Raw genomic sequence first — 27,016 nt, 5'->3', positions numbered from 1 at the left:
AAACGTGCTACCTGGGTGGCTGACAAGGCTACAATAATGTTGAGGGCATACAACATCTGGTATTACTACCAGGAGGGAGACTTCATTTGTGTAGCGTAATTATCTCTCCTACATCATGGTAAGATGATACTATTCTTAGTAAACTTCACTACATCTCCAAAAATAGTCTTTTCATCTCTTTTCCTCTCAGAGAATTTTTTTTTACTCTAGTTAATTCCCTGAAATAGGTTCAGATCTTTAGTGTAAGTTAGAGTGTTACACTTCTTTTTGCTACGGATGTGGACAATATGATGCTTTATGCTTTTGCGTCATCTTTAATTATTTTCTGTCTGTAATGAAAAAATAAGATAGCATGATCTATCTGATGAAACCCAAAACTGCAGTCAGCAGTGACCTTTAATTAGGCTGGAACTAATCACTTTCAGCTCAACAGGATCCTTGTCACGATTAATTATGACCAGATCAGGATGTTGTGGAAATTTGTGGTCCTTATCACCTAATGATAATATATCCATGCAATGTTAATTAGCACTTGTCCACATGCACTTTTTCAAATTCAGTTGATTAAAAAAAAAAGGCACTGTATTTAGAACAAATAGTTTGGCCACTGTTTTATGTAATACTGCAAAAAACAGAATATTTGAAAAAAACTACTGCTTTAGAGAAAAGTATTCTTGGAATGATATGCCAGTGAATCAGAGTAGATTAATTGTACAAAGTTATTTAATATAAGAAAAGTCAACACGTGCTGATATTACTGCACACAGTTCATTGTCCAGTTACAAAATTATATTGGTTTCCTTTATTATGTATTCTCTTTTAGTGGCAGAAAGATCAGATTGAAAATCCTATTCCTTTCATCACTGTTAGCTAAGTTTACTTTCCTGCTTTTCCCGTTAAGGAAAAATTTGTTGGGGTAAATTATGTTTTTCTAGAATTGCCAGGTTGCCAGGAGAACTGCACAAACTTGAACTCTGCCAATTCACCCAGGTCTGAACCATTACATTCCATATTAAAACTGCTCTCTTATGACTAGACCCAAACAAATATTGCCAGACATGAAAAACTGTGAGTACTGTGATCCAGCTGGCATCTGTTGAATGAGGGTCCACAAATCTTAATTTCCACCTTTCTTCCTGTAATAAAATATTTTTACTGTGATATTGAACATAATGAACAACTGCAATTTCTCCCCTTAGCACTAAATACACAATACTACAGACTATTTTAAGAGAGGAGGCTGCAGTCCCTGAAGCTTGCCTGATAGTCATTTGGCTCTACTCACATTTGGAAGGCTTGGACTCTGCTGTTTCTGTTCTACCACAAGCAAGGAAAAGGTTAAATTAAAGATTTGGTTAAACATTCTATTGTTCACTTAATCTCTGTACTTCCTGAATGCAAGTGTGTGTTACTAAATAAGTTAAAAAGCAAGAAAACAAATTCACCAGTAGTAATAGTGGTCTATTCTGTTGCTTTTTTATTATTCCAGTAGAAATGGAAGGTTAGTAATATTACTGAAAACACTGAGTGAAACTCTCTGAAGTCACCCTGGCATACTCCACAGATACTTGGATGAATATTCCTCAGCTTGTGGTCCATAAGACATCCAAAGATAGACTCAAGAAATTTTAAAAAGATGCATTCATACATTTGTAAACACAGTAAGAGTGGAAAGAACTAGAAGTAATTAAAGATTTAAGAGTTCAGTCCATTTTTTATTTTGTTGCAAATGAAAATTAACCTTGGAAAACTGCACAACATACTTATTCTTTCACACACAGAGGTCAAATAGCTGTTGCATTTAAGAGAAATAAAACTGAGATGTCTTAGTAGGAGCTAATTACCTAAATTCAAGAGGAAGCAAAGTGTTAGCTCAATCCCAATTTCTCCATAATCAAGATTTAGCAATAGCATCTTATATGCCCCCTCTTCCAAGTAGCTCATACTCTCTACTGGCCAAGGATTAAAGAAATAACATATTTCTTCTGGGCTGAACAATCTAGTATTGTCCAGTACTCACAGGATTTTTGGTTCCTGACAAGTTCCTGTTTCTGTACCCATTGCTATCTTGACTCTGGTTGGAAACCCCCAGAACTGGAGTAGATCACAACACACTTTTCAGATTATTGGTAGCAGAACCCAAACTGAAAGGGGAATTCAGCATGGTGGTGGTTTTTTCCATGGCCAAGAATTTTGTGCGGCAGTATTGCAATTTATAAGATAAACACCAATATCCAAGTAAAAAACAGCCATGTTGAATCAGACAGATGACCATTTTGAGTAATATCCAGTAAGTTCATGTACTGTAACAGCACAGTGTTAGAGAGATGTGTAATATCCAGTGAGCTGAAGTTAGATCTTACAGAACGAGGTCCCATTCTCAGGCACGCCTTCTGCTAAGAGCAGCTTTCAAAGCAACTGTCTTGGAGCATACAGGTGCCTCCATTCTGTATCAGCATTAAAGACCATCCAGCCACATTTAAGTACTGTATCAAAGCTTGCACTGTAGACAGAGCAGAATAAATTCTCTAGGAAGACAGCCAGTACAAAATTCCCAGGCATTGCACTCCTTACAAACTCACTCAGCCAAGCACAGAAGCCCAAGTGCCCTGCCATCACCCTTAGTTCAGGGTCCTTGGCTGCTATGTTTGAAGGCCATTGCACTGGGGTTTTCTTAAAGGAAAAAGGACCTGGCAAGGTCCTCTATGTAATAAAGGCTTCTATGTGATAAAGGTTCCTCTGTCAGTTGTGCACTAGAACAACTTGACATTTCCACAGCTACCTTGGTTTGTCCTGGTATAAGCAAGCAGGGCAGCTAGCCTAACACACTTAGTTTCATGAGTAAATTGAAAGATGATCTCAATGCAAGAGGTGATGTTAAAATATATGGAAAAGGTCACGATGTGACCGAATAGGAAACCAGTGAATATCCTGAGGACAGAAGAGGTCACTTACCTTTAAGTGGCACTCCTTTGTGAAAGAAGATCCTAACCTTATTATCACGATGTTCTTATAAGCCCTTCTCAAATTTCTATGCCTTTTTAATTTTTATATTTTTTTCCCTTTTGAACAGATTGTGAGTTCATCAAGATAGATTTATATAACCCTCTAGCACTGTGAAAGACTGTAGTGCTACAGTGCATCAAAGAATTATCCAAATTGGTGAATAAATATGTAAAAATTCAATGATCTGGAAGCTGACTGTGTTTGCACAGAATAATTGAGTAGGTTTGTTTTGTGTACACATGAATAAATCAATTAAAATGATTTAACCAAGGTCAATGGAATCTGCTGATGCCTGAAGTGAATGAATGAGTTATATTTGGAGGATAGTGTAGGACTTTTCAGCCACATTAGTGGATTGGAATAGCATGCAGTAGGTGAACAGTCTGTGTCTCGACACAGGCTCCATAACCAATTTTTGAAGTGCATGTTGAGGAATGATTTTGATTATCATAGTGTGTCATAACTGAAGGAAGAATTGTACAGAGCTAATTGAATGGCTCAGCCTAATATTTTCATGAACACAGTCTGCAGAGTTATCCCACATACAAGGGATGTTGTGCTGCAGTGACAGTTTTATGCCAGCTTGGGTAACTTTTCGACTGCAAAGTTTTTACCAGAACTTTCTCTTACATGGCAGCCAAAACACAGCACCCACCCCTGCCCCATTATGTCCTGTTCTGTTTCTCATGATCTCTTGAAAAGAATAATGGCTATCTCCTTGCAAGTCTGTCTCAAGTTTAGCACATCAGATATTCACCAACCTTTAATCTTTTCCCTCTTCATTTTTTTTTTTTTTGGTGAACTATCCACATATTTCAGTAAGGAAAGGAGAAATAAAAAGAGGTTGGTGGTTAACAGCTCAGTATTAAGAAAACAGACATGCAGATTGCACAAAGGAAATCAATTAACAGCTAGGAATTACATAGTGCATGGTAAGATAGTTCTTTTTCCTCAGTCTTAGCTTCAAACCCATAAAACCACAATTTATTGTCATTTGTAATTCCCCTTGCTGATAGCAGTTCACCAGAATGTTGTTTCATTTGACTTGACACAGGAATGAAAGGCACAGAAATTTAGATTAAAACCTATTAAGTTATCAATGGGGAAGGCAATAAATATTCTATGAATGGGTACACATGAATGTGAGGTTGAAGAAAGTATATGATTTTTTCCTTTGTTAATAAAAGGGTGAAAAAATATTTTTGACAAAAAGTACAGGTTCTCAGAGACTTACTCTTTTATTACTTTCCTTATTTAATTTCATTAACATGAGATGTGGTTAGGGATGCTTTTCATACAGTGGACTGTATTTTTGGGTACCAAGAGCTAGCATCTTTTCAAGGTGAATGACCTAGAGTTTGTTACAGGTGGAAATCCTTGTCAAGACACCTCTGCCTCACTTTGGAAGTTTTTAAGCCCCACGACTAACCCAAAAAGGCTGAAAGACAACATCATCTGATAGATTAAATCTGTGAACACTTACCATGCGAGCTCATTCTAGTCCTGGGTTTGGGTGCTATTGAATTTTATCTGGTCATTTCAATCAAAGCTGATACAAGATGTCTGATAGCGAGAGCCTTCATTCTGAAGTTTTCTTCTTACCTTACTACATAAGAAAATTTATTTTACCTCTGTATGGATTCACAATTTGTTAATAGTTAGGTCTAGTAAAGGACATAACCTTGTCTACAAAGGCATATTTGTAAAAAGGGAGAACAGAAAGAGAAGACTGAAATTGCCTCCTGAAGAAATCAAGGACCAGTAAGGGGGCAAAATTACAATGACTGAAATTTCAATAAATCTCCATTTTAAATGCATGGAAATCAAGCAGTGGGGCTTTTTTATTACCTTGTGCTAAGGACAGCTTCAGTGTCATTGTGTTTTATTAATGTTAGGGGGCTTAAAAGCAGAGTAGTGTTTTCATTCTCCAGTTGGCATTCCAGAATTCTTCATGTGGAATAAAGAACACACGCAATCAGCTTTTCCCCATTTAGCGTGAGTGTATCTTCTGAATGTATGTGATGTATCTTCTAGTGGCCAGTGGTATGTGTGTCCAATGTCCAAACATTTTTGGTGTATTTAGGGATGCATGATCTGAGTATTGAATCTCTGTCCTTAGGAAGATACAATATGGGTTGAGAGATGAGTCTCTTACCTCCTAAACAAGTGTGCTAGCCACTGAGCTTCTGGAGGCACATACAAGAGTGTTCTACAGCTTTGATCAGATATTTTAAGTCCTTTAATGAAATGATTTTGTGTCACAAGTTAACAAATAACTGTGCAGTTGCCTCTTTGAGATAATACATACTACTTATTGGCTGGCATGTAAAATAAACTACAGCCTTTCTAAATGCATTTTCCTGCTTCACAATTTCACTATTTGCTTTATTCTCATCTACATGTAGGAACCTTTTTATCATTTAGGTTTGAACGGGGAGCATTAATTTTGTTTTTTGTGTTTGAGTGAAATCTGATAAGTTGTGTATTTCCCCTGGTTTTTGACAAAATTATATATTTATTGCCTTGTTTGTAATTCAGATGCACTCAGATTTTAATCTGAGCCCATTTGATTTCTGCACATACCCTGTGGTATTTCTTTGTGCTTGATGAATTTCTCTGGGGATTTTTTTAAAAGCTTTGAGGTTGACTGCCAGGTACTACAAACAGGTTCATTCATTCACTGCAATCAGCTATTCTATTAATGGAATCAATTTGAATAAATTTCATTAAGTCAAAGCTCTAAAAACAAGAGATGGCATATCAGGAAGCTTGTAAGAAATATTTTGTAGGGGTTCTTGTCCATAAATAAGATCCTGGAAGCAGTATAGGATTTTGTAATGGTTTTCCTTTTTTTCCTGTGCAAAATAACTTTTATAATATGTAGTGTGCCATCCCTGCTCATGGACAGACTTTATTGCTTTTTGAGATCAAGTACATTCCTTAGAGTACAAATAGTTTTGAACTATTTTGTTAGCTTGAGTTGCTTGGGTAGAATTCAATCACATCTGTAATCCTTCCTAAATGTAGACTTGTATTTCCCCTACCAAATTTTGAAAGGCCGTTCCACTGTGCTTTTTCGAGTGCTGCATTAAACAGCATGGCCATTGTATCCTCCCTGTGGTATGGCCTGTGGGTGCAGCATTCTATCCTGTTAGGGTCTGGCATGCAAGGACTGCCTGGGGTCTGATGTCCATAGAATTTGGCCCATCATAATAATGAGGTGATATAGGTAAGTAATTTTGTGGGAACAGGACCTAGTCACATTTTTCCTGAGTAACTGTGTACCCACTGTGGTAGTGCCAAAGGCAAGTATAATTTACAGTATAATTTAAAGCTGCAGAGAATACACACAGAACTTTGTTCACTGGATCTTTGAACAAAATAGCACAACAACAAGTAACAAAATACCATCTTTATGTTCTGTGCAAAATATTTCCTAGTAAATAATAATACAGAGCTGTGAGCATGCCAGGGAAATGCTATCAGTTCTACAGCTAAATGTGTTCCAAAGGGATTTAGCTGTCATTGTTTAAGAATAGACTTCCTTAACACCCTGACTGAGATCTTTTGAGATTGCAATAGAAATGCCACAGACTCCTCTAGACTGCTTATGAACTATTTCAGACTCAATATAAATCCTTATATCACTGAACACCCAGTAAAGGCAGGAGAATTAACTTGTCCTGAAAGGCTGGTAAAGCTCAGAGAAGAGATGGTTTACTGAGATAGAGCAATTTTTCTTTAAATGTTGTATGGGATACAAAGATTAGAAACATAGGATCTTTGAGTTTATGTTAAATCTGAGAACTTAGAAACTTGAATTCTAAAATAAATAGCAGTGGAAGAGAAAATTCAGGCAAACCATTTTGCATTGCTTTTGCCAAGCTAAGCCAGGCCCACAACTACATAGATGATTATTAGGATGCTATAAATCCTGCCTTTAGTTGTAACAGGGACTATAAAAATTGAGGAGTAGGGGAAATCAATCCTTCAGCATAGGATGCACCTGTTTAGCAAATGCTACGCCAGTGATACTGTCATGTCCAGATTGTGAGCAATCACTAGAAGTGGGAGAAGAGTTATCAGAAATGAGGTATCCAGTTGTTGAGTCTTCTCAACATTAATAACATTCTGTTAATTCTCATACTTACGCCCAATGCCCAGTTTCAGAAAGCCATGGCCCATTTTGCAAGAATTCAGAACACTTTAAGGTTAAAGAAACTCAGTGGAAGCTGGATTCTGAAATTCCTGCCTGCTTTAAACAGGTGAGAGAGTGGAAAGGATCAAGACAACTCATCTCAAAGGTGTAGTGAACATGTTTTATAGTATCGTGCCTCAATTTTATCCATAAGAAGAAGTTACAGCAGGGAGCTGTTAAGCTATTTATTGTTTGTGAAACAGCTAATTAATATGATGATTGGCATCCTAGAGGGATCATAGGAGAAAAATAATAATTTAGTATTCAGTACACAGCTTGTATATTTTATAATAAATGAGAAATACTAAGTATTTTTATGAAATCAGTCTGTTCAAAGGGTACTCTTAAACCTAAACATGGAACAGATAAAGGTCTTGTTTAGAAACAGTACACAAGCCCCAAATTTATCATCATAGGGGCACAGAATTATATTTCACATGCAACCTAAGTTCTGATCTTTTTTTATTTCTGAATTCTTGACTTCACAATTTCACATCTTGTTTGGGGTTTTTTGTAGGTTTTTTTATTTCTTTTTAATATTATTTTCTGTTTTATGATTCAACATCTAGCAGTTGGAATGGGCTCTTACATAATAGTACATTATAGCAGTTTATAGCCCCCCAAAAAAAAACAAGTCCACTAGACTTTTCATGTCTATGAGCTGCAGACAAACGTATTTGACATCTAGATAAATATCTCTGTGTTTCTACTGAGAGGTTCTAGATTTTGATCACCTAATAAATTGTAATTAAACCTGTATTTAAAGGAAGGCAACAGCTAGAAGATGACTTGTAACAGAGATACCTAAAGGAGTTTTCAAAATATTATCTGTGTTTTAAAGAAAAGAAAGAAATCTAAGTGTTTTCAGGAGAGTTAACGCTGATTATAATGAAAACAAGCCCAGTTAGGCAATAAAGATTTTTGGACTGGTAAGATCATGTGGATCTCACACAAAAATAGCTCTTCATACTGCTGAAGTACTGCAGTATGCACGTGACCTTCCCAATGTGTTTTTATTTTCTCTTTTCAGCTGGGGAAAGTTACCTGCCCCTACTCCTTCTCCCCAGGAATTAAATTCTAGCAAGTTTGCCAACACAGCTCCTATCACTACTGTGTATTTGACAGTGAAATTAGAACAGAGATTTTAGCTTGGATCTGACTAAATCTCCCAAACACTTCTTGTAAGTGAAACAGCCTCAGCCATTGAAAATTGCTCATATGGGACTCGTTTTATTAAAACCACCAGAAGATGTTTGTTTTCCTAGGCTTGAAACTGTTCTGCATCAGGATGAATTTGAATAATTCTATTCTTCAGGCACTGAAGAATGTCATATTTTGAAGTACCAACTATTGCCAGGGCATATGTCAGTCTTGCCTAACTGAAAGCCATACTGTCCCTTTTTGCTCTTCCTTCTTTCTTCATTTCCTGTCAGCACCTGTGAAAATGTATCTATGAGGTACTGTGCTACACTGTGTTGTTTCCACAGCAGCTTTCAAAGTAATCATTTTTATAACACATCATCGTAGCCAGTAAAACAAGATATTCTTTATACTGCAGTTGCATGTGAGCAACAGTTAGGATTCAGGGTCTCATGTGCTCATGCCGCGGTTGCATTTTAAATGCCTTGTGTGCCTTGAACCAAAACATTTGAAGTTGTTTCATCTACAAAGCCTGGTTTTTTGACTCAAGGCTTAGTGGCATTGGATTTTAGCTCCGGGGGTCAGTCACTGCCTCAGTGTATTCACATGGTTCCCTCACTGGCATCATGGAGACATACTGAAACAGCTCCAAAGGTCTGAGGGTTCACTTTGTCACCTCTGTCTCTCTGTCCATCTTTGTCTCTCTCTTAGGAGCTGTACTCTAAAGCTTCCCGTGCTTTAGAAGAGTTGGTGACAGAGCTGTTTCTTCAGACCCTGCCAGTGGTGACCGGCCTCTCTGTAAGAGAATGTGAGCTTCTGAAAGAGGAGTGGCAGGAGAATTTGGTCCCCCAGCTGGAGAAATGGGAGACCCACCGCCAGAAACGCTGGAAGCTTTTCCAGGAACAGCTATCGCAAGAAAAAGAAGTAAGATCCATGTTATGTTTTGGGACCTCAGAGTCTAAAAAAGGGGATATGGAAAAAATTATCAAAATGCTTATCAAAATGCAGTTTGACCTGCAACATGGACAGAATATGTATGCTGTGCATGTAGACTTGCACAGAGGAGTCAGAGTAATTACTGAACATCTGTCCACAGTGTTTGACAGCTTTGTCAGCACATAAACATTTTTTGGCAAGGCTGCTCTCTGATGCCCTCAACTCTTGAGCATCTACAGAAATAGCTCAAAACAACCTTCATCAGGTCTGTTTAGAGAAGATACATATGAATATAGTTTACAGGGAAGGAGGCCTTGCAATGATAAATGTTTCTTACTAATGTGTGTGTATTAGTACTATGATAAATGGAAACATCTGATACACACTTTATATAAAGCTTATTCTTTATTCTAAGAAGGTGAAGAAACAAACATCCAGCTTTCCTGTTCTGTTTCTGCCCAGCATAGGGGGCATTGACGCCAGAGGAGAAAAGCAGCAAGAGTAAATGAAGAGGGAGGTATTTTCAGCTTTAGTCTGGAATTCAGTTATACTTTCAGTTTATTCATTCAATGTTATGTCTCTGTCAACACTGCTTCTAACACAACTTGGTCAAAGAAAGACCTTCTCTATTCAAAGGTCTGTCTCTTCCTAAATGTTAAGTATGTGCTGCAATGTTTACAGTAATTGGAGCTTCTTAACTAAAAGGTTGGCAGGTTTCTTTAATACTGGCAAAATTGTATTTTCCCTTACCCTCATTCTCCAAAGTGCCTGGACAATCCAGTACATGATTAATGAGGTACTCAGAGAGCCCCTAATTATTACAGAATGCTATAAGATGTTTAACTTCTTCACCCACTTGTATTTAGGGTTCTGCCATAAAACACTGTGATTCGGGAAATTGTGGGCTTCCTACTAAATCTGGTAGAGTTGTTTCCTGACCAGTGGTTTTAGAACACCCTTGGAAAGACAAAAGTAAAATTATTCATTGGAAATTCTTCGACATCTCCTTTTTTTCTTCTGTATTTTCCTCAATCTGGAGTTATGCAACATGCACCTCCCTGATCTTTTTATATTTACCTTATTGTAACTCACCTGTTTTGAAAAACAATTTTGTTTTCTTGTTTCAGTGTCACAGGGCTATCTAGCAAACTAAACTAAAAGATGCTTGGGACAAACCACTGATGCCAATGAGTCTGCTCACATGCTTAATTAAGAGTGGGAATTTGTGTTTTCTGGGACTGCTGGCTGGCATTTATTGTTTGAATTTGGCATACCTGTACCTTCAGTGAATAATGAAACAACATCTGACTTGAACTTTTTTTTTTATTTTGCCCCTTTTTATCAAGGATTAGATTGAATACCTGACTTATCAAGTTTAAACTTCTGGGTTGCTGCTGATTTTCACATTCATCAAGGGTTCACAAGTTGCCTGTCCTTGTACGTACATGACCTGAGCAGCCTGGACTAGTAGGTGAACTACAAGCACATCTCATAATGCACAGAACCCAAAGCACTGTAGTGGTATTTGCTGTCATTAAAAAACACAAGAGAAGTAGGAGGTTCTGGTGGGCAACTTGTGAATAGTTTCATAAGTCAGGGTACATGTTAGGGCACCTCTGCTGTGGTCCTTCCACTGAACCTCAGCTGTTGTTCAGGGCCAGAGAGGATGCATTCAACAAATAGGACACTCACCACAGAGGGGGGGATCTCAAGTCTGACATTTTGTGCCAAAAATGCTGTTTGTACATTCCTCTGTTACTATCATTGGGCACATTGTTGAGTGGAGAAACCACATACTGGGAGTTTTTCACAAAGGATTAACAGGATTAGTTCATCTCCAGCACTCAGCTGCTAGATAATAGCTCTTTGGGCAGCAGTGTAGGATGGATTCATTGTATGTGAATTCAGATGTTCTGGTCATGCCCAAGCATAGGTTATTTAAATTAGAAAGTTGACTTCCCATCACTTTCTGTGTACCATAGTACTCATAATATAAAGCAGATGACTTCCTAGCTGGAAAAAAAAAGAAGAAGAAAGGGTTTGCTGACATCATTAACAGTAATTACTATAGAGCTATAGAGGAATTAACTTAGCAATGACAGAGCTCTCATACTCTGACTCACAAGCGCTGCAATTGGGCTTTATTCAATATAAAAATTTCCTGAGCAGCAGACAGAGCTGTCCTAAGGACAAGCGATCCTGTGGGATAAATTCCAAGAAGAGATAAGAGTTTCTCCTAGTGGGAAACTGTGTGATTCCTCAAGACAATATTCTGTGCTGGAGCTTAAGTTGCTTTTTTAACTTAATGCATGTGGCTTTTTGGAAAGGATTTGAACTAAACTGGAAAAAAATCTGCTGTATCTTCAAAGAGAGCATGCAGGGAGATAGCTATTCCACCAAACCTAGGCTGGCAAATTTTCCTATATAAATGTGTCTGAAAAACATCACACAACCCATTCTGTTATGTTCAAATGCAAAGTGCATTTCTTGGCCCTTTCCTAGTATAAACAATGCAGCATGAACATTTAAGCAATAAGCTGACACTTGTGTCCTGCAAAAAAGAACACTTGGTTTCCACATTAAGGAGAAGAGAGACATTGTGACAGGTGATCATGTAATTTAAGAGATCCCATAGATGCTACAGTGCTCACCATGACAGAAGATCCATAAATCAAGAGTCACATTGACAGGCCTTTTAATTTATTAGTCATTTTCCATCTGAAGATATGTCTTTCATTCGCCTTGTGATAAATGCACTATGCTAAGAGTTACACAGCCACCTGCTTTACAGGCTTGGGAAGTCAATACCAGAAGACTTTTCACCAGGGTATTTATACATGCTTTTCAGGGTAGCTCAAAAAGAGATTTTTGCCTTTTACCTGAACCACCTTTTTTTGTTTGTTTGTTTTTAGATTAGCTTTCCTAACATTTGTACATATGATGTCCTTACAGGGAGCAGAATCTCTTTTACAATTGAAGAGAGAAAATCGGTTTCATATATAACTTTACCTTATGTGCTCAAGGATGTGAGCGAGGCTATTGGGAACAAATGACTAATGAAAATAAATTTTGAGCATTTTCCCACATAGTCCCTAATTCATGGTTTCTGTAGACAAGCTCTCCTGCCTGTGCAGTGGTTTCGGGGTGCAGCGTTGCTGCACCAGGCTGAGGGCCTGGCTTGGCAGTCAGTGTGCATCGCACCCCACCTAGAGGCTGGTAGGGAGAAATCCCTTCCCTTCTATTTCCTGAATGATCGATGCTAAAGATGTCAAAGCAGAAATGAGAGGCATATTCCTTGCCTTTATTTCCAGAGAGTAATATTTAACGTTAGCAGTGCTTCAGAAATTCTTGTAATGGACTTGTGACCAGGAAGCAAAAGGCTTGGAAGCTTACAGAATAAAAACAATGTAATTTCTGTCCATTTCCACATCATTGACACTCAGAAAACTGAACCAGCATCTGCTTACCAGTTTTAACATGGTGTGCATTTTATCACTTTGTTTTTGGTTTATGCTCATTTTTTCATAGCAATTGGAACAACACTTCAAGGAGCCAGATATTCCTTGGAGCTTTACTCCCCTATTTACCATACCTTTGTCACTGCTTTTACTGGTTAAATGCAGAATCAGAGGGCCTGAGCTCTGTTCCAGTCACTAAGTCTGTACAGCAGCCTGAGTTTCTCCCCTCTATACGAGACTCGTCTCTGAGCAAAGTAAGGTCATTCCAAAGAAGAGGAAGGCTTCGTGAGGTGCCTGGTGACTTGACCCAGCATTGGAAGATCGGTGCAAGCCCAAAGCCTGACCTTGCCACCTGGCTCAATGAAGTAGTTGTCTCTGGTTTGCTGGTTTTCAGTCATATGCCAGCTGCCTCAAATTAACATTCCCAGAGAACTGCTGTTGCATTTCCGCCTCCATGTGTGTGAGTTCTTCATGTATTTTGGAGATAGAAATTACCCAGCCTTGCCAGCTCATCCCAGTGAGCTGCTGAAGTGTTGCCTCCAATAAAACATATAATATTCTGTTTATTCCCAGCTGACCCTTCCCATCTTGATCATCTTCCTAATGGCCTTTTTGAGACAAAACACTGGTTTAGTATTTGGTCTCAATCTTCCTTATTTCTCATCCCATCTTAAATGTGTAATAATCCCACTCCTTTCCTTTCATTCTCTTACTACTTACATGACTAATGTGCTTCTACTGTTCAGTTTAATAACTGTGCACTGGGGGAATTTCTGCTGCACTGTCAGCTTTCCATTGGTCTCAGGGAGGTGAAGAGATGTTTTATAAGTTCTGCATACAGATTACCTCAAATGCACTCTTAATGGAAAAGGTGACTCATTCTTTTCCTTTAAAAAACACTTTCTGCACTACAGAACTAGGCTGTTTCTTCATAAACAGAAGTAAAGAAAGACTATATCCCTGTCTTTGTTATCACTCTGAGTGCCTTTTTGGATAGGATACACTGGTAGCAGGTGAGGTGCTAAATTTTGGGTTCTTTCCTTCAATATTATATCATTTACCATTGTAATTCAGAATTCTTTTCCTGTCTTCTGTGCCTTGGTGATATACACCCTCATGCTCTTTAACAGCAAATGTGCAGACAGGCCCTTCAAGAGCAACTCCTGAGTGAATAAAGAGGTCTCCAAAAATTATGGGAAACCTCATCTGAGCCACAGCCAATCTCTCACTGGAAATGAAAGTACTTCTAGGAAGTAAAAGGTCATTTTCAGCCCTTCTTCTAACTGCTGAAAGAGACATTAAAATACACAATGTGATGGATCTACAAGGCATATTCAGAGAGGTGTGAAACTCCAGGAAGCCATATCCACAGAGCTGCTAAAGGGAAATACTGATACAGTTATTACTTCCAGCAAGACTTTGCCATCTGTCGTGATGATACCTGGAGACCTGATAGACCTTAATTTGACACTTGCAGCATGCAGTCAGAGAAGGCACTGTGCTTGGCCCATGCTCTGTGATTATAAGGCTCACCCAGACTCAAATCAGTTGAGGTCTGGCTAACACAGGGACGTCTATGGTGCTTGCCAAGAGCAGCCTGGTGTGTCTCTGGTGCCTTACAGACTTTGGGGCTGTGCTTCTCATGCTCAGCTGCACTCTTCCCATCTGTCACTTGTTGTTGACTGCCCACCCATCCCTCTCAGGCATCCTGCTCAGGAACATGTGTTTTGGTAAGGTTTTCTGCATGGAGAGAGATCAATTAGATGTGTCGCTGTGTATACTATGGAGAAGATACTAGTCACAAAAAAAAGACACTTTTATTTTTAAGCCAAAGATGATGAGGTTTCTGATGTTCTGCACTTCCCAGTAGAGTTCATTCTGTGCTGACAGATATAGCCTCTCTCCTGCACAGATCACTGCTTCCCAAGGAAAAGACTATCGAATCCAGCAGGAGGGCCCAGTACCATTCCTAACACTAACAATTGTGCAATTACACATCTAATTCTTTGCTAGACATATTGATCCATTGAACCTTACTGGCTGCAATAATAGAAAATTTAGTCCCTCATGCTGTGAATGAGGCTGGAACATAAAGTGAAGCTGTTAGAGACCGTGAGTATTATATTTAATTTAGGACTCTGGATACATCAGCAGGTAACCTGCATTTATTCAGCTGCCAGTGTAGCCTGAAATACGCTCTTCATCTCATAGTAACAGAGTTTGGACCTTACAGCCATTTCAGCTTATGAATTATTCCTTAAATTCTGGCAATGCGCTAAATGAAATCTTAAGTCCATATCTCCAGAAATTTACAGTCTAGTGGCAAATCCATCAAAACTCTCTTAAAGATTAAATTCTTTGATCTAAATATCACCCTGAAGGAGCTGTAAACTTGCAGTCCATATACCTACCTAATCGTGCAATCTCCATTTCCAACTGTTAGCACTATGTGCTGTATACACAAAAGTGTGATGGATGATGATATCTTTATTTTGTTCAGTGAGAATAAAAACTACATTCTCTGCTAGTGGAAAAAAAGCCAAACAAAAACCCCACTGCAACCTGCTGATAAGAGTCAATGCAATATTTTATGCCATATTGTTATTTTTCTCTTCTTCTGCTGCTGCTGAAACCAAAAAGTCTGTAGGAGATGCAGCTCAGGTCTCATCCAAACCAGTGCAAAACCTTCCTTTTTTTTCAGTGAGCTTTCTTTAGGATTTTGACCACTGAAAAAATATTCCTAAGTAGAATAATTTTAATTCATCATGAGCTAGTTTCTTGAAATTGAAGGATGATTGCTTTTAGTAAAATGGCACCAAATCGGCCCCCATTTCTTAATGTGGTGACTAGAATGACTGAAATCAAAGTATTTTACATTTGTAATTTTTTTCCCACTGCTTTTAGCTATGGACAATGGAATATGCTCTGTCTGCTGTGATGCAAAAGCACCTGTGTGAGAAACAAGAGAAGATAATTCAAGGTGTCGTAAGCAGACTAGGATGCCTCAGTGATGAGTAAGCATGGTTTCCTCAGTAAGCAGTGGGGTGAATCTTCACTCTTGCATGCACAGATAAAAATTTATGAACATTGCATAGTGGAAAGCAGTGTTGAGGGATTATGAGCATTCTCAGAGAGAGAGAGGCAATTGCCTGAGTTTTTTGTCTGAGTATCAAAAGCAAAATAAAAAAAAATAAACATATCATGACTCCTGGTAGGTAGAAAAAAAAGTCCTGTGTGATTTCGCAGTGGTGTGCTTTCTGTCTATATACTATGTGAGTGATTTCTAATCTTGAATCAGCTTCTCTGCACTCCATATGTCACACCGGAGTTGCATATTCCTCAAGATAAAATGTTCAGTCCAGCAGCATATTGATGATTATCTAACTATTGTATTCCTGTTTTTATTTTAATTTAACTCCTGTGTGACAGAACTGAGAGTCTATCGCAGCAATACCCATTCTTTACACCTGATCAGCTTTCCCAGGCATGCTTCATACAAAAAGACATTACACAGAGTGAAGAATAACCTTGTCACCTTTAAGCAATGACTTTGCTGAACGTAGCTCTGCCAAATGAGCAAGCAGCTTTGCTGATGGACTTTTAATGGTCCTTTTTACAGGTCTGTTAACTATATATTGCAAAAACACCGACTTCTGCTGTGTTCAGTACTCAGAAGATTAACTCTCCGAAGAGCTGGAATGGCAGCCCTGGCCTGCATGAGGCTGTCCAGAAAGAAGAGCTTGCTTCAGGAACTGAGTGAGCAACATACCCTGCAGAAGGGATCCTCCCCGTGCCAAGATGAGGACCAGTGGCAGTTACAGAAGGCAGTGGTAAGTACAGTGTCCAGGTGGATTGTCTCCAGAGGTCTCATGGTATGATATTTGGCATTAGAAATAGTCATAGAAGATCTAAAAAAAAAAAAGTCCCAAGCAGAAAGAAAAATGTTCTCTGGCAAAAATATGCCCACCACTGGCATAGGAGGTCCCTGAGTGTGCCTGTTGTAGTTTGGGCAGACATTTTAAATACCCTGATGCTTTATCTGCTGTCTAGCTATCTGTGATATGTGTGATCATAGCAAGCTTATTTTATATGAAAACACTAATGAGAGAAGGCATGTCAACATATATAAAGGACTTCTGCAAAATTGCTGCTTCAGGGTGAGATAAACTCCTAATTCTGCTAGGGATCGTAATATGCACTTCAGAAGCATTAGAAGAAATTCTTCCTCCTACTAGACCTAGCAAGTTCTTCTATACTGTCCTAATTTTTCGTTCTTTTTTCTCTCTCCTCTGTCCATAAGAAGCTCAGCATCTACTCCCTTGACATCCTTCCAAATTATCAGTTTCCTGTAGGTCAGGGAGGTAAGGGAAAGTTGAAAGGATTTTTAGACTTGATATTCCCACAGGTCACTTTCAAAATTGTTTGTGACTGTGGTTTTTAGGGTTGGTCCCTTAAGTGTTGTTGGTTATTTACTTACCTGCACCAAAGATTTACCTAGAACAACACCAAATTTCAAATTACAACCTCAGACAACCCTCCTAGCAGGTGTCAGTGATAGCCCCTGCCCAACCCAGTGCTGCTGCACGTTGGGTTGAACGCATCTAACACTTTGCAACTCTGTGCTCCATGCTGTCACTGTGTAATTAGCTGAGAGATAATATTTTGTATCCCTCTAATTTTGATTTGTATAATGCAACCCTCAATCTGCACTTGGAAGAGGAGTAAGGAAAATCTGTCTGCTGCCATTTTCATGTTTGAAACATCAATTGAAGTATTTTCTCTTTAAGTTTGAAAATCTTAACAAAGCTCATTAATCAGAAGAAATAAAATATAAAATAATAAAATACAAATGCATATCACTGCATTGCTCTTGCTTTCCACGACTCCCTCTCACTTAGCTCCCACAGAGATGTTAATTGACGCAATCACTATGTTCCCTAACAAAAATGAAATGTCCCCAGGTATTAGTGTTCCTTTGGCTTCTCTCCATTAAAGCCTTTTTCCAAGTCCAGCTAAAACCCATCTCTCAAGGAAGTGCCTAAAAATACACAGATAAGATCTTTGCTGCCAAAGAAGTAGACCATAGGTATGGAATTGTGAAAAGTCAAGAGAGAAAAAACATGTTACAAACAAGCCCTAAAACAGTGTATAAGGAATTAAGGAAAAGGTTAATTTACAGACACTCAACCAGATTTTTAAACATACTGTGTTGTTTTAACTAAACTTAATTTTTGCTTGGGCCAATTTTAGACTGGTGGACATTGTCATATCTATCTGTTGAATTCATGTAGAATGTAACACAACACTAAAGGATCCAAGCCGGGGCATGATCATGGCATTGGGTCTCTAAAAAAAAGGAAAAACAATTTAATCACATTCCAACTGTCTAAAAAAACTTTCAAAAGCAAATGTCTGAGCTATAAATAAAGACATGTCAGAACAACCCAGCATTAATACAGACATCATTATTTTCCACAGATGAATGTGGGCAGAGCAGATTCTTTTTCTACTTGCATTTCTTATTTCCATGAAGGCATCAAATAGGTACTGTCGAGTCCCCCAGAATAATTTAATGCTATTTAGCCTTAAAAGAGAATAATAACAAGGACATCAGCAACACAATAGAAGGCCATCTATGGAAGACTAATACATGTAAGGAAGACAGAACAGGTCGTGCTGGTGAGCATATGCTATTGTGTGCTAAAGAGGATTTAGGTGGAAAGTGGATTTAAAAAGAAGCATAGAAAATGGTGGCAAGGATGGTCCAAAGACCTCAAAGAACTCTTTAGCCTAAAAAACGGTGTCATATGGAATAGCATAGGTTTTAAAACTGGCATAAAATATGTGAATAGGAAACAATTTTTCATATGTTTTTAATGAAAGAAGAGAGCACCAAGCAAAGATGTTAGATGGCATGTTCAAAATTAAGAGATATGCTGGTAAGCTTTAGAACTCCTCACCACAGGATGCTGTGCAAATGGTTTTCAAGTGCTATTACACACATTCATGACCTCTCCCAAGGGCCTTAAGTACCAATATACCAAGTTTCCCTCAGGTAGGCCACACAAACTGTACAAGTATTTCCATAACTGTATACTGTATACTTGCCTGCACAGGAACAAGGCTCAGGGTATTTGACATAGATGTGAATACATCACTTGGAAATGACTAATGGGACAGGATGCAGCTGATACTGTATGTGTCATGACAGAGGCTATAGTTTTGTTGCAGACAAATGTATTAAATTACTGTACACGTTTCCACTGAAAATTAGATTATTCTCATTGTTAAAATGGTAACATTCTGAATGAGTGTAGGACTTCCTTTCAAAGTGAAGCTAAGTTTGTTAACATATTTAATTGGCATTGCTATCTTGTTGTCTGTTTACCAGGAGTCCCACATTCGGGAAGAGGAGGAGAAACTCGAGGAAGAAACACAGGAAACCAATTTAGAATTTCACCAGCAGCTAGTCACAGAAATCCAAGAAGCTCTTCAGTTTCTTCAGCAGCACATGGAGCAGGTGATTGGGCAGACACTGCTGCAGCATGCCCAGCAGGAAGCTGGGAAAAAGAGTTCAGATGATGGGCAGGACTTCAAGGTATGGAAATGTTCAGTAGTGGTTTTCTGAAAAAAATGAGGGCTATTTTACTAAAATGGAAGGCAGTTTCATTAATGCATTACCCTATGCTTAGAAGTGTTAGCATGAGATCATTATAACCTGTGTTAAAACTGAACATACCTTGTAAAGTATTTACAAACTAACACTTATGTAGCAGTAGAGTATTTGCTATATTAGCCAAAACAGGTTTTATTGAGCCAAACCCTGGAACATAAAAAAAATTGTGAGAGTTCTTCACAGAAGAGAATAACAAAAAGGAGGAAGAAAGGGAGGTGATTACCTATTGAGAAGGTTTTCTGATTAATCAATAGTGTTTGTATATTAGCACCTTAATATTACTTCATAGATAAATAATTTAATAAAACTAAAACTTGCTTCCAAGATGAATAACATTTTTCCAAAGTAAATATTTGGATTTTCTGTGTAATGGAAAGTCATAGTAAAGCTACACATATTTTGATTTACTTTGCTGGCAGTTGGGTTGATGGGTAAAATGGACTACAGAGATTGAACAGGTAGGGGAATGACCTCTTCCCAGATGAAGATGAGGCAAATTAGAAAGATTTTACTACAGTTTACCATGCTGAAATGTTCCATGGATGAATGGAGATACCTGGTTTTCAGCATTTCACTCTGCCATATTTTTAAAGCCACATTTAAATTCACAATTTTCTGTGCACATATGTAATCAGATTGGGTGTTCAGTTTTAGACAGATCAAAACACATCAGATTTTTAATTGTGGCTTGTACTGTCTGATACAGGAAAGACTGGTGGAAGCTGCTGTTGAAAGTGTATATGGGACCAGCAATAATATCAATAGACTGGTGCAAAACTACTACCAGCAATTAGGAAAAATCACAGAGGGCTATGAAGGGAAAAAGCTTCAACAGTTGAAATCCTTACAAGGTACGTATGATACTGACAACTATAAGACAATTCTGTCTAAATTAATTATCACTGTAAATATTGCTTTTATACGTAACAGAAATTTTTAAAATAGAAAATAGAAAATATTCTTTAACCACAGAAGAGATTTTTTGAAGAGGAATAGGCGTATCCACTCAAGGCTGAGATCCAGAGGTGAATTGGTAGGAGGGACTTGTGAGGCCCAGTATTAGTTAGGCATACTCACTGGTTATAAGAGAGAGCCAATGTGTTCTACACTGGTCTGTTTTGAATCTTGAAGACTTTAATACTGGAAGCTGAAGTGCTATGAGTAAGACAAGATCTGTGCAGGGATTTTGGACAATCTGTATTTCAGACACTGGCAGCCAGCTAAGCAGTCAGTTACTGAAGTTCTCAGAAAGCTCTAAAGACCTCTTTGGCCCTGATTGAACCAACTATAGTGTCCAAAATCTCTTTGATTTGAGTTCTTCAAGTCAGAATTAAAACTGAACCTTGTTCCAGAATGCTTCTCTGAACTGAGCTGAGGTGGATGCCATTACACGCTTGAATGTTCTGCTTCATCAGTGTTTTGATATTGCTCTCAACTGCTCTCAACTCCCAGTCAGGTTGTGAGACATAGAATACCAGTCACAAGAAGCACAGTCAACCTTCTGATGATTGGTCATTTAGATTATTTTTTCTCCTAGAGGTTGTGTGGATATGTTATTGTTTGAGTGTGTTGGTGTGCCATGAACTACAAGGAAGAAAATTACATGCGATGGAACACATTTTTTTTCAACTGAAGGAAAAGGAAATAGTTCTGCTGCAATGTAAGCCTTCAGACAGGAGGGAGGATGAGAGTATTTATGCTGGTAATAAAGCAGGAATGTTCTAGATTTGGGTGGCCAGAAAGAAACCCAGCTGAAATCCACCAATCAAATGAACTGCTACAGTGAAAAAATACTGCAAACCTATGTGTGCATGCTGTAGCTTGGCACTACCAGCTAAGGACTTGGACACTTTAGTACACCTAAGTCCTTCTTTAACCAAACTCCAGATCTGTAATGCATAGCCCCACTTCTTTCTCATTTCTGCTGCTGTATTGGCCCCAGATGCACTTAAGTTTCTCGCCGTGATTCTTAACATCCTGGAGCTCTGCTTGGGGGCACAGCAGGACACTCTAAGACCTGCCAGCCAGCCAACTGCCTTCCATCCAAGCTCATCCAGGAGTCAGAACATCTATGTTGCTTCCTTTGCAGAAGGGACTGATCTCTGAGATGATCTCCAAGCATGATCACCATACTAAGAGTGTGATCCTCCTCACCAAGTCTTCTCATAACTTCTTGTTCTAAAACACAAGATGGAAAAAACAGCATTGGCAATAGAACCACCTACTGTGTATTATCTGTGGGGTTAGAATTGCCACATAGGAAATTTTTTATGTACTTCATTCAGTAGCAGTTAAATGGGAGTAAGGACCATAATGCCAGGCATCTCTCTCCCAGTGACTATGCATAATGTCAGGCTAGAGGAGTTTGCTTCTTCTGAAATCCTTTGGCCTAGTAAATCTGAATTTAGTCTGTCTGGCAGAGCCACAGGAAAAAAGGTGGGGGAGTACCTCCCCTTGCACAGCCAGCCCAGCCCAGCCTAAAGTAACTGCTCCCTGATGGTGCTGTTGGTAGGAAAGGTGCCTGTCAGCTTTTCTGAGCGCTCAGAGAAGGTTGGATGCTCCCCAGATGAAGGTTATGTCCCCTGATCTGTTACATACCCATCCATCTCCCTCCCTCTGTTTTATTTAAAAGCAGTGGTGCAAGGTCCTGTCTGTCAGACATGCTCCAAGCCTTGCTGCCAGTCAGGACTTCAGAGGCAAGAGTCAGGAGCCTGGTCAGCAGATAAGGACTAACTTAGTCACAGAGTGTGAGCATATGCACAAGTATGCAGAATAGTTTGATGTCAGTTGAGGGGACATCTTGTGAAGTTAAGCATTCCCAGGATTCAATGGCCTCTAAGTGGGGGCTTTCTTTATATTGCATGTTTTGTTTAGGTATTATAGTTCTGCTTAAGAAATCAAGGGGGTTTTATAAAATTTCTGCTTTGAATTCCATGGTAATCAGTTAGCCTAGTGGAAGAAGTAGGTAGAATAGGAGATTAGTGACATTCCCATCTCTGCTAAATGGTGCACAAACTATTGTCTGTGCAACAGATCCCAGTGGCAGAGCAAGATTGTGTAAGAAGTACTTGATATCCCCTAAGGAACAGTAACTTTGGAAAGACTACCTAGAACCGGGATTAATTTGTTCAGGAAGTTGCCACAATTCAGTTTGTAATTTTGAGCAGGAGATTTTCAAAACTATTATTTCAGCAGAAAGAAATGAAAAGATCAGACTTAAGAAGAAACAAGAGAATGAACTGGCACTGAAAGAAAAACACACCAAAGGCTTCCTGAACGTGTCATCCGCGGTCCATCAAAGGTAAGAGCAGGCAGTAGCAATACTGACTGTATTTTAGTGTTGTGGGTCATTGCAGATTTACATAAATGTCTAGCTGAATAAATGTCTTGGATTTGAATTTTATATTTGTCTTTGATGGAAAAGAAATATCTGATTTACTTTCTTATAAAATAAACTTTCTGATAGTCATTAGTTACAGATTGAAGAACTGTACTTAGTTTAAAAAGAGAGAATGAAAAACAATGCCAAAACATATGCCAAATTTTAAAAGAAATTTAACATAAATGTAGGATGGGAACCAGTGCTGTCTAATTCATTACATTCCATCCTTTTTACTTTGAACATCAAAAGTGTTTGTTAGTTTGCTGTGGAGGAAACATGTACCATAATGAAGAGAAAATGTTTGAAGCACAAAAAAAATCAAAATGGCAAGATTTCAGTGAATGCCTTGGACAAGCAAGATTACTTGCACTAAATTTAGAGTATAATCCTTCAAATGTTAATTAAATAAAAATCATATTTAATTAAGTACTGATTTTATAAAACTTAAAGTCAAAAAGCACTTCAATTACAAAGGAATAAGTTGTCATAAAAAGCTGTATGGCTTGGCATGCACGTGATACATTTTTGTAATCATTTTATGTCTTTACTGTCAGTTTACTATCCAGAACAACATAGCATCTGCAATTTTGTAAAGGGGTTAATTCTTTTTTTAGATATTGTTACTTCTAAATTGAAAGAACTCATTACCCGCCTTTTTTCATCCTTGTTTGAATTAGTGTAGAAATGGATTTATATAAAAGGCTTCATAAAAGATCTGTTAGTTATTCACTATGGAATTTATCATTTTTTCTGACACATAAATTTTCTTCTAGCTGTTGTCTCAGATTTTTTCTCCCATAATCTCTTCTAGTGTCTTAAAACAGAATACAATGAAACTGACCTTTATAACATATTTCAAGCAGAAATATGTTGTTGAAGAATGTTCATCATCTAAGCTGGTCTCATTACCATCAGTAATCAAACCCATTTTCCTATTTTCATTATGATTTCTTTTATGGTCAAATCCCAGTCCTTTGTAAATAATTGACAAAATTTCCATTAATTTATCTAACTCACATTAAGCCCTACATTGTTTTATTTTTTTATTTCTTTTTGCCCATAGTGCAACATTATCAAAAAAAGCAAATTTTGAAAGCTAACCTCTGTAGGCAGTGACCATTACAACAGCAGCTTCATTATATGTAGATGTCAGAAACAATTTGTGTTACCTCCTTCCCTGAGGATGGTGATGGATGATTGACAGCATTGCTTTAAGGTAGATCAGGCAAGGAAACAAAAGAAATATAGATGCAGCAAAGTTTCAGCCATTCAGGTTGTACTGTATTAATAATAATCCTTAACCAGAAAAGTAAAACAAGGGAAGAATACAGTTGTCAATGCTCTCAATTGCCAGATTTTGAATTACCATGTTTCTGGATGAGTCTCAGTCTGGTACTGAAGAGCCCTGGATGAAGTGTCTAATTCTTAATCCCTTATCCTCACACCTGATCTTCTAACAGCTTGTCCCGTTGGCAAGCAGACAGTAAAGCTGACTTCAAAAACATGCAATGGTTTTGAAAGCAGACTTCAGCTTTAGAGTTGAACTCCAGCTCCCAAAGTCCAGGCATGGACAACCCAAACTCCCGCTCTTATTCCTACCTCCTAAAGGAGCTTGTATCCTATGGACAGCCAAGGCAGGTGATTAAAATAAGTAAATCTATCTAAAAATCTACCACAAAAATTTCTGTCCCAGCAGAAGCTGACTGGACCAATATTGTTAAGGGGCCTTTTTTTGTACAAAATCTTCTAAATAGACTTTGCCAGGATTGTATTCCTCCCTTGAACTGAACAACATCTTTACTTTTGCATTTCTCTTGACCAGGATAATGCTGCAGCAAAAGAAGGTTTTGTCTCAGTTTGAACTGCAGCAGCAAATTCGTCTGGAGTCTCTGAAACAGAAGCTGCTGGTGTTGCATCACCTGGAAACTGAGTTGGAGAATCAGCTAAGGGTAAATCAGGGTAAAATGGTTCATGGATCTGAAGCAGCCAATGGCAAAACATGGGACAGGTTATGAGGTCTCTTTGATATCCTAGTTAAAGTCAGGGCTAAGATTCACCACTGTCTTGAAGGAACTGACACTGGACATATTGTTTACTGTGTTTCTCCAGTGACATACACCTGTTTTGTCATGCCACATGTAGCATAACGTAACCCAGAATTGAACTGTGTTGTGTTAACTGACTCCTGGTTTATGCTTGAGTGCAGGAAGCAGAGCAGGACTTTGTGAGTGAGTTGGCTGTGCTGACCAGAGTTCCAGTGACTGTGAAGAAGAAGCCTTCCAAAAGGAGCAAGCCAGCAGGTTGATACAATCCTGAATTGTTTAAAAACCCCCGCATAGTTCCACATATCAGTGCAGATTCTTGCAATATACACATCAGAGTTGCAGGAGAGAGTGTTCATCAGTGCCATCTCCCTAACTGGGATGTAGAAAAGCCAGTCTGTCAGGGTCACCCAGTTCACCAGCAGCACAGCCACAAAAAAGTGTCCCCTTTCATCACTCCAGAGCAGCCTTTAGCCAATAAATCACATTGTGTCCACTGAGGTGAGGCTTTGCCCTGCGCGAACCAAAATTATTTTTAATGTCGTTATCATGTCCTTTAGAAACTGCTCTGTTCACCTCAATTAGTAAGTCTTAGGGAGAACAGCAGAGCTGAGTCACCCAGCTTTCATTCTCCTGGTGGAATAGAATTGCCTTTCCACACACATGCTCAAAAGTAAAATCTTACTGAATCTGGAAACTTGAAATATTTATATGAATTTACTGTAGTTTTAACAAATTAGACTAATTCATTCTTCAAGAGATACTTGGGGATAAATTGTCAGAATAGCAGTTGCGTTTCCTCATCCAGGTTTTGGGTGGAGTATACAAAGTGTCATCCTTTGAGCCATGCAATCTTTCTGTCATTATCAGAATTAAGCACTTGGCATTACATTTGAAAGATACAGAATGGTGAGATGGGTGCCTGAAAGGGAAAAGCAGCTCACTCACCTGCACAGTTTTGGAGTGTCTCCCCCCAGCTGGTTGTTTCTCAATTGTGCAGAACCATGGTAGGCACGTGACTCCGGGGACACAAGTGGAAGCTTAGTTCAGGGCCCTAAAAGCAGTGAATTTTTGACATCTGATTTTTCTGATTCATATCACTCAAAATTATGAACTGGCTTTTCTTCTGGCTACAGGTAATAAAAAGCCATTTTCAGTTACTTGCTAAGATGATATAGAGCTTTCAACTCTTGCACTATGAAAACTTACTTCAGTGTTCAGCAAGTGTGAAAGTTCAAACTCTGCTGTCTGAGAACTAACCAATGGTAAAAAAGCAGTGTGCTAGTCTGATGTAAAGTGGAGTGAATTCCTTGGAATACTAACATTATGTCTGAACTGTTAGAGGGTATTTTTTTGCTTTAGGTTAATCAAAACCAAACAAGCTCTACTATATGTGATTGTTTTTTCTTTAATCCACATGCATTTGGCAATTCAGGGGAAAAAATAAAGTCCAGAAGACAGACCTTCCACTCACCTCAATCAGCAGAAAAAGATGATTCTCATGAAAATATTCAAGAGCCCCATGGACTGACTTCTGACTCATGCAGGTACAGTAGAGGCTAAAAATATGTGAAAACCAATTTATAAAAAACTACTTTTTTAAATAAAAAGCTACAAAATCTACTTCATAAGCAAGTATGTCAGTCAAACCCAAAATATAATGCCTGCATTAGCTAAGCTTTTTCCATAACAGTTCTTTCTCACATGTACTTGACCTGTTTTTCCCCATGTTTTTTTTTAAAGTTAGGAAATTCATCTGTGTTTGCTTGTAGGTGCTGCTATGTATTTTATAAATAACTTTGATTATAGGTAGAGAAATGAGAAATACTGCTTCCTTTAATTAGTTCTTTTTAAACCTGAGTCTCAGACAGCATAAATCAGCAGAGACAAGTGAATTCAATGGAACTAGGCTGACATGTAGCAACCAAAATATGGTCTGTGGTATTTAGGCTTTCAACTTCCACCTTTATTTCAGGAACAAAGGCAAGCGTCAGTCTTTGGCTGATGAGGGTAGCAGCTCTAACAATGATTTTCTTGATAGATGTTTCAGTTGGCTTATGCTGGGGTGCTAACTAGAGGAGAAGAAATGGCTGCAAACCTGAAAGATGCCAGCTGATTACTACGGGCAGATCAAACCAGCCAGCTGGTCGCTGGGGCTTGATATATTGAGCAGGGAAA

The 27,016-nt window shown here is 38.4% G+C and overlaps 1 protein-coding gene across 4 annotated transcripts in view; it reads left to right on the top strand.

The window, feature by feature from the left end:
- EVC (EvC ciliary complex subunit 1) overlaps positions 1–27,016 on the top strand; it is a 49,571-nt gene that overhangs the window by 21,182 nt on the left and 1,373 nt on the right. For 3 of the 4 annotated variants that reach the window (XM_027642734.1, XM_027642735.1, XM_027642732.1), the window contains 9 exons: positions 9,056–9,268; positions 15,643–15,752; positions 16,358–16,568; positions 19,130–19,336; positions 20,121–20,265; positions 22,607–22,715; positions 24,619–24,745; positions 25,003–25,096; positions 26,274–26,385. In XM_027642734.1, the coding sequence (XP_027498535.1) occupies positions 9,056–9,268; positions 15,643–15,752; positions 16,358–16,568; positions 19,130–19,336; positions 20,121–20,265; positions 22,607–22,715; positions 24,619–24,745; positions 25,003–25,096; positions 26,274–26,385 (1,328 nt within the window). The remainder of the gene's footprint in view (positions 1–9,055; positions 9,269–15,642; positions 15,753–16,357; positions 16,569–19,129; positions 19,337–20,120; positions 20,266–22,606; positions 22,716–24,618; positions 24,746–25,002; positions 25,097–26,273; positions 26,386–27,016) is intronic. The other variant, XM_027642733.1, reaches the window with a different exon arrangement.

Source organism: Corapipo altera, unplaced genomic scaffold (genome assembly GCF_003945725.1).
Source record: "Corapipo altera isolate COAL_440 unplaced genomic scaffold, ASM394572v1 22, whole genome shotgun sequence".
NCBI classification, from domain to species: Eukaryota; Metazoa; Chordata; class Aves; order Passeriformes; family Pipridae; genus Corapipo; species Corapipo altera.
Note: the sequence above shows the minus strand (reverse complement) of the source record. Positions and strands in the feature narration are given on the sequence as shown.